The following is a 13,275-nucleotide window of genomic DNA, read 5'->3' as shown; positions in this document are numbered from 1 at the left end:
TAATGTCATGATAAGTTCATCAGGAAATGCATGATATTTCTTTCATAGTAGCTAACTTTGTTTCTTAGATTCACCTAGGGGATAGAAATGGGAGATTATAGAAAGCATAATATCCCCCCAATATTGCGTGTTGTTGAGCCGAGGAGAAACTTGGTGGTGCTTGTTAAAAAATCCTGCTCATGTGAGGTACACACAGCAAAAAAAACTATCGTTACAGGGGGGTCCGATGTGTTTCATACTGAACAACCTGGCTGTCTCGCTAGGGTTGGTAAGCCTGACAGTGGGAGAGTTGCCAAATAGGACGAGGTAGAAATATGTATGGGAGAAGCAATGGATATAGTTTATAATAAATATGCAACAAACACACGCAGGGATACCAATGGAGGAGGCTGTTATCAAAAACCTTCATTCGTGTGTCATTTTACATCGCGGAGAAGGTGTAACGATAGTTTTTTTGTTGTGTGTACATCGCATTCCCCTAGAGCTGACTCACGAAGTAGCACGACACGGGTTTAAAGAATACACGAATGACTACAAAGAACAGAACGAGTTAAATGTTAGTGGAAAGTGATGCCAGCAAGTCTTCATTACATCACTTTGATGCCACATTCGCAATTTTACCCTCAGTCAGATCAGTTTATTTTTCTCAACGTAGGGAGGGCATCCAGTAGAACAGGAACAACTGAAGCCTACATCTAACTCTGTCAGTTCATCAAGTCTCCTGTTAGCTTAATATAATTGTCTGAAGACAGGAAATACATGATAAACGCCCATTGAATTAATGTGTTAAGGCAGAGAATACACTTTATGGCGCTGTGCCTCAGCTTTTTATCATTTATTAGGATTAAGGAGTTCTGTTTAGTTTATTTAGGAGGATCATATTTTCTTTTTAGTTTCGTAGGATTTTGCCATTTTGAACAAACTCTACTTAGTTGCTATTATAATAGGGATTTGTTTGTCCCTGTATAAATATGTTGCAAATGTTTCGGAAAAGCTAAGAAGTGAAGAACTGAAAAACAACAGCAGCAATGTATATAATGGAGAAAATGAAAGCGGCGAGACTGTACGGGATCGGATATAATGTATATAATGTGAAAGGGAAATAAGAGCCAGATGACGTTAAGGCTCGAGGGAAAGAGATTTTCAAATGGAGAGATGGTATAGAGCAGGATTAAGAGAACTGTATATGCTATTAAGCACAAAACCTGACCAGCTGTTGTTGTTGTTGTTAAGTAACCGTGGTCTGTCTGTCCGAACAGGCCCATCAACTGCAGACAAAGAATCGCCCCAACAGGGCCATCCTTTGAAGAGAATCCATGTTCCCTTGCGATAAACAGCGACTTCCCACAGCGAGGCGCAGGGAGGAATGTGAAGGTTTGGTTACCAAGTGGACACTGCATTAGCATCTCTCCACCCAGTTAGCAAGGGCACCACAATAGGCATCACTTTACCCCTTTTTTTAGTTATAAAGTTACCACTCAGCATTGTAAATGGTTTCCTGGATTGGAAAAAAAAAATTAGGCTTGTCATTCAGGGTAGAGCCACCTGATCTGGAAAGAAAAGTAATAAAACCGACAAAAGGATGGGACAGTAAAATAATTAAAAATAAATAGAATAAAATGAAGGCAAAAGTAGGCAGCACCACATCAAGTCAGTGGATGAAGGTTACTACAACTTATCACCTGGAATTAGGCAAAGGAGATAAACGCAAACACTGAAACTGGAAATATACCTGAGATGCCGTTCTTAGTGTCTCATCGAACCAGAATGACAGCATACCACTCTGGACTATCTTGTTAACTACTTCATCGATCCTGGGCTTCATCGGTGAAAAACTTTGTAAAGCCACCGCTGCACTGAAGGGCCACGCACATTCCTGTGTACACACGGTCAGAGATGCGTCAGTCAAGTTTTGAATATGACCTTCAAGAAATATAAAATAAGTGTTAGTCATTTCTTTACACCAGCCTCTAAGATTATGACAGTCACACTGTAACTGTGTTTCAGTTATCAGTTTCCTGTGAGGCATACAGACACTACGAAGACAATATGAAGAAATCATGTGGTGTCAACAGATCCTTGAGTGAAACCGACCCCTTCATATATCTCTATTGACTATATCATAACAGAATCATTCTATCGCCGTCAAAGGATGAAGATGGTGTAGCACATTAAGTGTTTCAACCCAATCAGAGGAGTAGACTGTAGCACCAGTCGAGCAGGGCAGTACTCCCGAGGTGGATGGAAAGCTGATGACATGGAGTGCTGGAGCTCCCGTTTCATCAGCCCTCAGGACTAGTTCCTGACCATCCCCCTTTGCTGAACTTTTTCAGTGTCTCAGTTACACAGAGAGTAGGCCAGCATGCTCTCCAGTACAAATTTCTCTAACTATCTACACCAAACTACATGCACAGTACACACTACACTTCCTTTTCCAAAAATCAAAAAATTATGGCGTCTCATCACCAAGCCTCGGAGTCAACAGAGGGGGGGACCATAAATGCCCCCACCATCCTCCCCTCTCCCGGTGACGACTTGAGGTACCTGGAACCACTGTCTGACTTTCTTCTTCTTCATTTCTGCAACATTCGCGGCCTTTCCTCAAACTTTCGCTCTGTTGAGCACCACCTCTCCTCCTCTAAACCTCAACTTCCTTTTCTAACTAAGACTCAGCTGTCTGAGGCAACTGACAGCAAACCCTTTTCTGTATCCTCCTACTTTCGCTATACCCATTTCAAAGCCAAAGGTGGCTGTTGTGTATAAATACGCAACGACTTATCTTGCTCTCGTGTGCCTGAACTCGATTCTTCTGAATTCTCTACACTCTGGCTTCGGCTTTCCTGTCATTCTCTGACTAAATATATCTGTGCTGTTTACTTATCCCCTAATTCTACTAACTATCAAAAATTCTTCGACTATCTTACTTCTACGATGGAACACATTCTATCCATTTCTCCTTTCTCTGAAATCTCCATTCTAAGAGATTTCAATGTTCACCACCACCTTTGGCTCTCCTCTCCTTTCACGGATCCACCTGGTGAACAAGCCTACATCTTTTCTATCCTTAATGACCTAGAGCAGCTTGTACAGCACCCTACCCGTATCCCTGACCGCCTTGGAGAGAGCTCCAATATACTTGATCTCTTCCTCACAACTAATCCTTCTGCTTATTCTGTTAATCTTTTCTCTCCGTTGGGCTCGTCTGATCACAACCTTATCTCCTTAACCTGTCCTATCACTCCGGTACGGCCTGTGGACCCTCCAGGGAAACGTCATCTGTAGCATTTTGGAGCCGCTGGCTGGGAGGCCCTCAGGCAGTACTTCTTTGATTTTCCCTGGAATGATTATTGCTTCCATGGCCGTGAGCCATCTGAGTGTGCCTTGCACATTACGGAGGTTATTCTCTCAGGCATGGCAGCATACATTCCTTTCTCATATCCTTTGACTAATGCAAGAAAGCCTTGGTTTAATCACGCTTGTTCTAATGCTGTCCACAACAAGGAGAGGGCCTACAAAAGGTACTGGAGCCAACCCACCCCTGAATCACATCATCTTTACGTTTCTGCCCGTAATCGTGCTAAGTCTGTTCTTCGCTCTACTAAAAATAATTTCATCCATACTAAATTCTCTCAACTCTCCAACTTGAATTCTTCCCGCTCCTTCTGACACCTTGCCAAAAACCTTTCTAACAACTTTACCTCATCATCCTTCCCTCCTCTTTTCTACTCTGATGGTTCTGTAGCTATTTCTTCTACTGATAAAGCAGATCTCTTCGCACAGACTTTCTCCTCCAATTCCACCTTAGATGATTCCGGTGCTGTTCCTCCATCACTTCCCGCCTCTGACTTCCTCATGGCTGACATTAAAATTTCTTCAGCTGATGTATTTTCTGCCATCACTGGCCTCAGTACTAACAAGGCATATGGGCCTGATGGGGTCCCTCCTGTTGTTCTCAAGAACTGTGCTTCTGTGCTTACACCCTGCCTAGGCAAACTCTTTCACCTTTGTTTGTCAACTTGTACCTTTCCTTCTTGCTGGAAGTTGGCTCTCATTCAGCCAGTCCCAAAGAAGGGTGACCACTCCCAACCCTCCAACTATCGTCCAATTGCTTTAACATCCTGTATTTCAAAAGTTTTCGAGTCAATTCTCAATAGAAAAATTTAAAGGCATCTTTCCTATCAGAACCTTCTTTCCGATCGTCAGTATGGGTTCCGTCAGGGACGCTCCACTGGCGATCTTCTCATCTACCTTTGAGACTTCTGGTCATCCTCCTTTCGGGACTTTGGCGAAAGCTTTGCCATTGCACTTGACATCTCAAAGGCTTTCGATCGAGTCTGCCATAAATCTTTAATTTCCAAACTGCCCTCCCACGGTTTCTATCCTTCTATCTGTGCCTTCATCGCTAGCTTCCTTTCTGGTCGTTCTATAGCCGCTGTTGTAGATGGCTATCTCCTAGATCTATCAACAGTGGTGTTCCTCAGAGCTCTGTCCTATCACAAACTCTCTTCCTTTTATTCATCAATGATCTTCTAAGCTGTACATCTAACCCTATCCACTCATACGCTGATGACTCCACCCTTCACCTTTCCATTCAGTTCCCGCAACGCCCATCTCAACAGTTACTTCAACAAACAAGGGATGAGGCTATGGCACACCTAATGTCTGACTTGGCTCGTATCTCTGACTGGGGTAAAAATAATTTTGTTGTTTTTAATGTATCAAAGACTCAGTTCTTACACCTATCAACCCGACAAAATCTTCCACAGGTATACCCACTAATGTTTAATAATATTCAGCTTAATCCTGCATCATCCTTGAACATGCTTCGGGTTTCATTTACTCGGGACTTATCTTGGAAAGATCATATTACATCGCTTGTAAAATCTGCTGCCAAGAGATTGGGTGTGCTAAGCCGATTCCGCTCTTTCTTTACCCCTGCACAATTAGTTGACTCTATACAGGGGTTTTATCCGCCCCTGTGTGGAGTAAAACTCTCATGTGTGGGGAGGCTCCCCACATACAGCTCTTCTCAATAGGGTGGCGTCAAAGGCTTTTCGTCTCATTAACTCTCCTCCTCTTACTGACTCCCTTCAACCTGTGTCTCTTCACCGCACTGTTGCATCTTTATCTCTTTTCTATCGCTACTTTAATGGTCACTGCTCCTCTGAACTGTCTGCTTGCATTCCTCCACCTCTAAGACGGGTGCGTAGCACCCGTCTGGCAGCAGACTCTCATCCTTTTCCTGTCCAACTCTCTAATGCAAGAGTTAACCGTTACTCCCAGTCTTTCATTTATGCAACAGGTCAACTCTGGAACTGTCTCCCTTTGTCTGTATTTCCTGCTGCCTATGATCTCCAGTCTTTCAAATGCAGTGTGTCCAGGCATCTCAAAATGATCGGATCTTGAATTTGGCTCTCTATTGTATTTTGTTTTTCTCTTGAAGGGAACTGTTACTGCGGGCTCATGTCCTTTGGTTCCTTCTTCCCCGCATAAAAAAAAAAAAATCATTCCATCCAGGCACTTGGTTATATGTTAATTATTTTTCTTCCACATTCGTTGCTGTATCAATGATGTGTGCTGTCTTTTGACTTATGGTGGTGGTATCTTTTGAATATGTGTGACAAATCCATTGAGGGTTTTATTCTCAAAACGTAATGCTACAAGGCCTAATACAGTAACATTATATATATATATATATATATATATATATATATATATATATATATATATATATATATATATATATATATATATATATATTAGGAGACAAGAGTAACATACTGACCTTCATAATACGTACAACAGGAGTTCTGTATTCACTATTAAGTTTTGTAATAGTAAATTGGAGGTACTTCTGACCGGAAATGTAACCTGCTCTACCATGTGTCACCCAAGACTCTGGATCAGAAGGTACCTTGATAATGCGTTTGGACAGCTCCTGAAACATTACCAGTATATTTTAATAATAAGTCATCCCGCCCATAGACTTTTTTTTTTTTATATACTTCATACCTTCGGACAGTTTTTTAAAAATTGAAGAGATCAGTCCCACAGAAGGGACTAATGAAGGATGTATTTAATCCCTTCAATTCGAGGTCCCTCCCAAGTTTACTTAAATCATCAGGCGGCGAGAATATATGCAGTAAACGTAATCTGGGTGCAGGGGATACTTTAACTTTCATATTGGTATTATACACAATATCTTGAATGCTATGACCATCAATATATGGAGGCAGGGACAGGTAACTTAAATAGATCTTAACAAAGTGTAAGAAACATCTATCTATCTATCGATCTATCTATCTATTGCCAGACGCCTCAATCCCGCAAGGGGCGGCCACAAACAAATCGCCTCCACGTCGCCCTGTCTCCCGCCATTTCACTGCCCTGCTCCCAATTCACACCCCCCTCTCTCATATACCTCTCCACCCCATCCCTCCATCTCATCCTCGACCTCCCCCTCCATCTCCACCCTTCCACCTCACTCACATAAACTCTCCTCGTCACTCTCTCACCCTCCATCCTCTCCACATGGCCAAACCACCTCAGTGTGTTCCTCCTAATGCTTCCTATCACATCCACATCCACACCACAACGCTCATTTATATCCTCATTTGTCAGCCTGTCTCCCCATGTGACTCCACAGGCTCCTCTTAAATAACTCATTTCCACTGCTCTCACTCATGACTGTGTTCTTCCAACAACGTCCAAGCTTCACTTCCATACGTTAGAGCTGGTATCACAATACTGTCACGTAGTAACTTTTTCACTTCCATGCTCACTTCCCTGTTTCTTATCACTGCTTTCAAGGAACCAGCAAACTTTCTTCCCTGTTGTATCCTTTCAAGCACTTCACCCTTCAAACTTCCATCCTTACTCATAACACTACCCAAGTACTTAAACGTACTCACATTTTCCATTTCCTCACCATCTAATCTCACTGTACATTTACTGACTTCACCTCTCTCAAAGGAGCGTTGTGGTGTGGATGTGGATGTGATAGGAAGCGTTGTGAGGAACACACTGAGGTGGTTTGGCCATGTGGAGAGGATGGAGGGTGAAAGACTGACGAAGAGAGTGTATATGAGTAAGGTGGAGGGTGGAAGAGGGAGGGGGAGACCGAGGATGAGATGGAGGGATGGGGTGGAGAGGTATATGAGAGAGGGGTGTGTGAGTTGGGAGCAGGGCAGTGAAATGGCGGGGGACAGGGCGACTTGGAGGCGATTTGTTTGTGGCCACCCCAAACGGGATTGAGGCGTCTGGCAATAGATAGATAGACCTCTCTTAAAGACCATCACTTTACTCTTCCCTACATTCATCTTTAGATTAAGTTTCTTACACACTCTCCCAAACTCATCCACCAAGCCTTGCAGCTCCCCTTCATCTTCACTCAACAACACAGTATCATCTGCAAACAACAGGACAGGGCGTTTCCAAACACTACCCTCTCTCACCAGGGCCACTCCAACATCCACTCCCCTACCTTGTGCCTCTTTTATTACTCAATCCATGTACAGATTGAACAACCATGGAGACATGACACATCCCTGTTTCAACCCAACCTTCAAAGAGAAAAATTCACTCAGTTCACCATCCACACGCACTGCAGCCTTAGCACCATCATACATACTCTATACAGCATTCAACAACTTCCCATTTACTCCATATGTTCTTAATACTTTCCACAATCCATATCTATCCACCCTGTCATATATTTTCTCCAAATCCATAAAAACCGCATACAACTTCTTTCCCTTCTCTAGAAACTTTTCCTCTAAAGATCTAAGAATGAATATCTGATCCGCACAACCTCTCCCCTTCCTATAGTCTCCCTGTTCTTCTCCAACTAATTCCTCTGTTCTTTCCATAACTCTGTCAATAAGTATCCTACAATACACTTTTCCTATTACACTAAGAAGACTAATGCCCCTATGATTACCACACACTTCTTTTTCCCCTTTTCCTTTGTACAAGGGAATAATTATACCTGACTTCCAGTACTCCGGGACTCTACCTTCCTTCCAGGCCAATCTGCACATCTTCCACATCCATTCTACTACTATCTCTTCCCCATGCTTCAGCAGTTCACCACACACTCCATCAATTCCTGGGGTTTTCCCCAATTTGACTTTCTTCATTGCTTCCACAACTTCTATCCTACTGACTTCTTCCTGTCTTCTCACGTCCCTCCTTCTCCCAGCCATTCTCCAGCCACTTATACTCGCATTCCTTCCATCCTCTATGTTCAACAATTCCTTAAAGTGTTCTCTCCATCTGCTCACTTTTTCTCCCTTCTCCACTAGTAATCTACCATTTTTATCTTTCACTCCCCTGCTAACCTCATTGCCACCTTGTCTTACTCTCTTCACCTCTTTCCAGAACATTTTCTTAGTCCCTCCACTTTACATTCAAATTCCTTCCAAATTTCTCATCCACTTTCTTCTTACTCTTTCTTACTAATCTTTTCACCTTTCTCTTCCTTTCTACATATAACTCTCTCTTCCGCCTCTTAACTTCTTCCACGCCCCTATTTCTCATCCATTCATTGTATGCTTTCTTCTTTTGTGCCACAGCTTGTCTCACCTCTTCAGTCCACCACGCTGTTCCTTGCACCCCCATTCGTCTTCTCTTTACCCCACACGCCACATCATATGCTGCACATATTTCTTTTGTGATTACCCTGCACACACCTTCCACGTCCCCCATCTGCTCCAATTGATATTTACCTAATCGTTCCGCTACTTCTCGCTTATATTCTGCCATTTTCTCATCCTCTTATAACCTTTCCACTCTCCTTGCAACTACTCCTTCTTCCCGTCCTTCCCTTCTTCTATTTCTCCATCTTGCTTGGATCTTGATAATGGCCCCCACCAAGTAGTGGTCAGAAAGTCCACTCCCCCAACCTCTATAAGCACTTGCATCCATTACACATCTACACATCCTTTCATCAACACACACATGATCAATCATTGCCTTCCATTCATTCAGTTCACTACCCACTCTTCTCATCACTCGCCATGTATACCTGTGGATCATTCTGTGCCTGAAGAGGGTATTGGGTATCACCAACCCCCTCCCGGCACAAATGTCCACTAACGCACTGCCATTCTCATCTATCTCAGCAGGCACATCCCACTCACCAACTATTCCATCCACCTTCACATTCCCTACTTTACCATTCATATCACTAATCAAAAACACTCTCTCATTCCTTCCAAACTTTTCCATGTACACTTCCACATTTATCCAGAACTCTTCTCTCACTCTGCTTGCACGATCTTCCTTTGGCGCATACACGCAACAATCACCCACATTTGTATTCCAACTTTCAATCTTACCCACACAATCCTTGACCCAACTGATCCATACTCTCTAAGAAACATACTTTTATATAATCAATCGTCGAGCCCATCATGAGGTCACCGAAAATAGAACCTAATTCAACAATACTGAGGTTTGACTCTTGATAATCTTTGAGTGTGTCAATGGTGCGAGGTTGGCGTGTGACGGTGAGGAAGGCAGTAAGGTTGGAGCAGTAAGACACTCCCAGCACCATCGTGTACAGCCACAGGAAGGCCACCACCACCCGGCTGGTGTTGGTGTTGGGTTCCCGGGCAACTGATTCGAGCAGGTGCATAGAGATGGCGTGTAGGTAACTTGACATCATGGACTCCAGGTAAGAGGAGTGCCCAAGGCTGCAACAAGATAAAAATTTATTATACAAACAGATGGTGAATTTTATATTTATGAATGAGGAATCGCTTCATTTACTCATGTTCATCACATACTGTTCTGAATACTTCCATATACTGCAATAGGTCTGCACTGGATAATGTACAAATTTATAGCCCAACCCTATTACCACAAGTTAAGTATGCGGGGGAGTTCAGCGTGTTTGTCTATACTCAGTCTCCTCTTACACTAACAAACAGATTGTACCGGAAGTAGTCACGCAAATGACTCTGCAAGGTCTACATGACATCCAAAAATGGCAATGACAGAAGTCTCTGGTTAGGCTAACCTATCATAGTCAAATTTTGATTTGCAATTCACTGTAATCTGGAGAAGATTTTATATAAAATTTAGGAAAAAAAAATGGAGCAACCAGTTCAATACATTAACACAGAACCAATAATATGAAAAATACATTCTGCATCAGCACTTGCACCATGTGAGAGACACACATTGATATGGTTTTCTTTGTACTGGACTTAAAAATCAAGTGTGAACGTGTTAACTTTCTACTGTGATAAATGTGTTTTGATATTTTTCCATGACCACTCTTATATTCTTCGTAGGGGAGTGCTGCTATTTTCTGTAAGGTGGCGTCCTGACAAAATGTAAGTTTTTTTTTTTTTTTTTTTTTTAACTAATATGACATGTTATGCTTCATATTTCACACGAGTTATTAAAAAAAAAATGCTAGGTGTTGTTCTATGATTCCGTGCACCAGTCGAACACGGCAGTACCTCTCAGGTGGATGATGGTGATGGGGAGAACTGGAGCTCACGTTTCACTAGCCCTGAGACCTAGCTTCTGACCATTCACCTCAGCTGAAAATGTTTCAGTAACACGGGAAGTAGGCTGGCATACTCCTCTATACATTTTCCTTTAATTGTTTGCACCAGACTGCCTGCACATTACACACTACTCTTCCTGTCTGGGCCACACAGCACCCACCCTCGGAGTCTCGGGTGGGTGGGGGGGGGGGACGGAAATGCCCTAACCGTCCTCCCCTCTTCCATAATGATTAAGCGGGATGAACTGGACGATTATCTGACTCTCTATGTTGTATGACATGCGTGGGCTTTCCTCCAGTTCTCTCTCTATTGAGCTCCACATCTTCTCTAAGCCTCATCTTCTCTTCCTTAATGAGACTCAGCTCTCCGAAGCAACTGGCCGCAAACCCTTCTCTCTATCTTTCTGCCTTCAATATACTCATTCCAAAGTCAGGCTGGTTGCTATGTACTGTATATGTATGCAACAACATATCTTATTCTCGTGTTCCTGACCTTGAATTCTCTGAATTCTGGCCTCGGTAATCCTGTCATTATCTGACTGAATACATCTGTGTCGTGTAATTATCCCCTAATTCTGTCGACTATAAAAACTATTCTTGGACTGTCTTACTGCTAGGGCGGATCACGCTCTACCAATTTCTCTCTTCTCCGATATATCCATTCTACCTGGTTTTAAAGTTCACCACCACCACCTTTGACTTTTCTCTCCATTCACTGATCCACCTGGTGAAAAAGCCTACATCTTCTCAATTCTTCACGACATAGAACAGCTTGCACAGCACCCTACCCATATGCCTGACCACCTTGGAGAGAGTTCCAACATACTCTACCTTTTCCCTACAACTAATCCTTCTGCTTACTTTGTTAATCACGTATCTCCTTTGGACTCCTCTGATTACAGCCTTAATGCCTTAACCTGTCCGATCGCTTCAGTATGACCTGTAGACCCTCCTTAGAGATGACAGCTGTGGCACTTAGGAGCCGCTGATTGGGAGGCCATCAGACAATACCTTTATGAATTTCCCTGGAATGATTACTGCTTCCATGACTGAGAACCATCTGACTGTGCCTCACACATTAATATTTACCATTATTCAGCTCAATCCTGCGTCATCTCTGAATATACTTGGGGTTTCATTCACGTTGGATTTATTGTGGACTGATCATATTACCTCTCATAAAAAATTTACTTCTAAGAGTGCTGAGCTGGCTCAGTTCTTTCTTCACCTTCACACAGCTGTTGACTTTATACAGGAGTTTAATTCGACCCTGTGTAGAGTACACCTCTCATGCGTCGGGGGAAAGGGGGCTTATCATATACTGTACAGCTATTCTCAACCGGGTGGAGATAAAGGCTTTTCGTCTCTTTAACTCTCCTGCTCTGACTGATTCCTTTCAGTCTTTGTCTCTTCGATGCACCATTGCATCTTTATCCCTTTTCTGCCGCAACTAAAATAATCAGTGTTCTTCTCAACTACCTGCCTGCATACTACCCTTCATTTCGGTGAGTGCATAGCACACGTCTGCAAACTCTCACCCCTTATCTGCCCAGCTTTCTAATTCAAGAGTTAATCGATACTCTCAGTTCTTGACTTATGCAGCAGGTCATTAATCTGGAATTGTCTTCCTCTGCCAGTATCCCTTTTTGCCTAAGCCCTGCAGTCTTGAGTACAGTGTGTCAAGGTACCTATAGTGAACGGACCCCTAATTTGTCACTTTATTTTTATTTTTTCTTGGAGGGAACACTCTTGTTAGCTTCTAACCTTTGGTTCTTTCTTCCCTGCATAAAAAAAAAAAAAATGCGTATACAAGTATAATTCCCTTTCACTATATTTTTACTTGGAAGATATTCTAGAGTCATACAGTTGGGGGATGCAGAAAAATTATGTTTTAATGAGTGGTATAGCCACAGTGTAATGCATTTTTGTGTTTTACAAAAATAGTACTTATGATAATGGAGAAAAAAAGCATTGTAATTTATAAGGACTGCGAGATTTGTCAGTGTCCATGGGATGCTATGATAGTAAGTCTATAGTCTGATACATAACAGAATTTGTACATTTTCTTCGGGCATTGGTAGTCAACTAATCTCCGAGGACAAGGTAACACTAGCATTAATATGAGACGTACGTCCACTGTAATAGGGAAGCATAATTACAACACTAGCTTGCCAAGTTAACTAGATCTCAGTTAGCAGTCTAGTAGAGGGGGAATGGGGGAGGTACGGGGTTCCCCCACTCTCTTCACAAAGGGGACGGGGTTTCCCCACCATCTTCACAAAGGGGACAGTGTTCCACTGCTGTTTTGTAGAGGAAAAAATGTTCTGTCACATTCTTGTCATGCCACATGCATCCTGCTCGAACCCTTCCCCCGAATTTGTCCAGGTGTGTGTGTGTGTGTGTGTGTGTGTGTGTGTGTGTGTGTGTGTGTGTGTGTGTGTGTGTGTGTGTGTGTGTGTGTGTGTGTGTGTGTTGGAGATATGTCATTGTTTCAACACAAGGAAGGGGTTAAGAATAATATTAAGTTTCTCCGGTACTGCATTCTGTCAAACCGACTCTTAGAGGTTCCACACCACTAGGACCACAAGAATTATACTGAAGCACTTCCCTTGGTCATCGGATGGTATTTCTCATGTTAAAAACGTAGATTAAATTTATTTATTTATTCATTCATTATTATTAATAATGATGAAATCAGTGACAAATTTTAAAACAAACTGAAACAAGCTCATGGAAAAATAACAAGCTGATGTTTC

The 13,275-nt window shown here is 42.6% G+C and overlaps 1 protein-coding gene across 1 annotated transcript in view; it reads right to left on the bottom strand.

Moving 5' to 3' along the window:
* Positions 1-13,275, bottom strand: part of LOC145396999 (putative glutamate receptor) — a 144,788-nt gene that overhangs the window by 22,055 nt on the left and 109,458 nt on the right. The window contains exons 4-6 of the mRNA XM_080270223.1: positions 9,386-9,695; positions 5,786-5,938; positions 1,733-1,876 (exon numbers count right to left, since the gene is read on the bottom strand). Of these exons, the coding sequence (XP_080126349.1) occupies positions 1,733-1,876; positions 5,786-5,938; positions 9,386-9,695 (607 nt within the window). The remainder of the gene's footprint in view (positions 1-1,732; positions 1,877-5,785; positions 5,939-9,385; positions 9,696-13,275) is intronic.

Source organism: Coenobita brevimanus, chromosome 40 (genome assembly GCF_032717465.1).
Source record: "Coenobita brevimanus isolate Jiangsu-jjx chromosome 40, ASM3271746v2, whole genome shotgun sequence".
In the NCBI taxonomy this organism is placed as follows: domain Eukaryota; kingdom Metazoa; phylum Arthropoda; class Malacostraca; order Decapoda; family Coenobitidae; genus Coenobita; species Coenobita brevimanus.
Note: the sequence above shows the minus strand (reverse complement) of the source record. Positions and strands in the feature narration are given on the sequence as shown.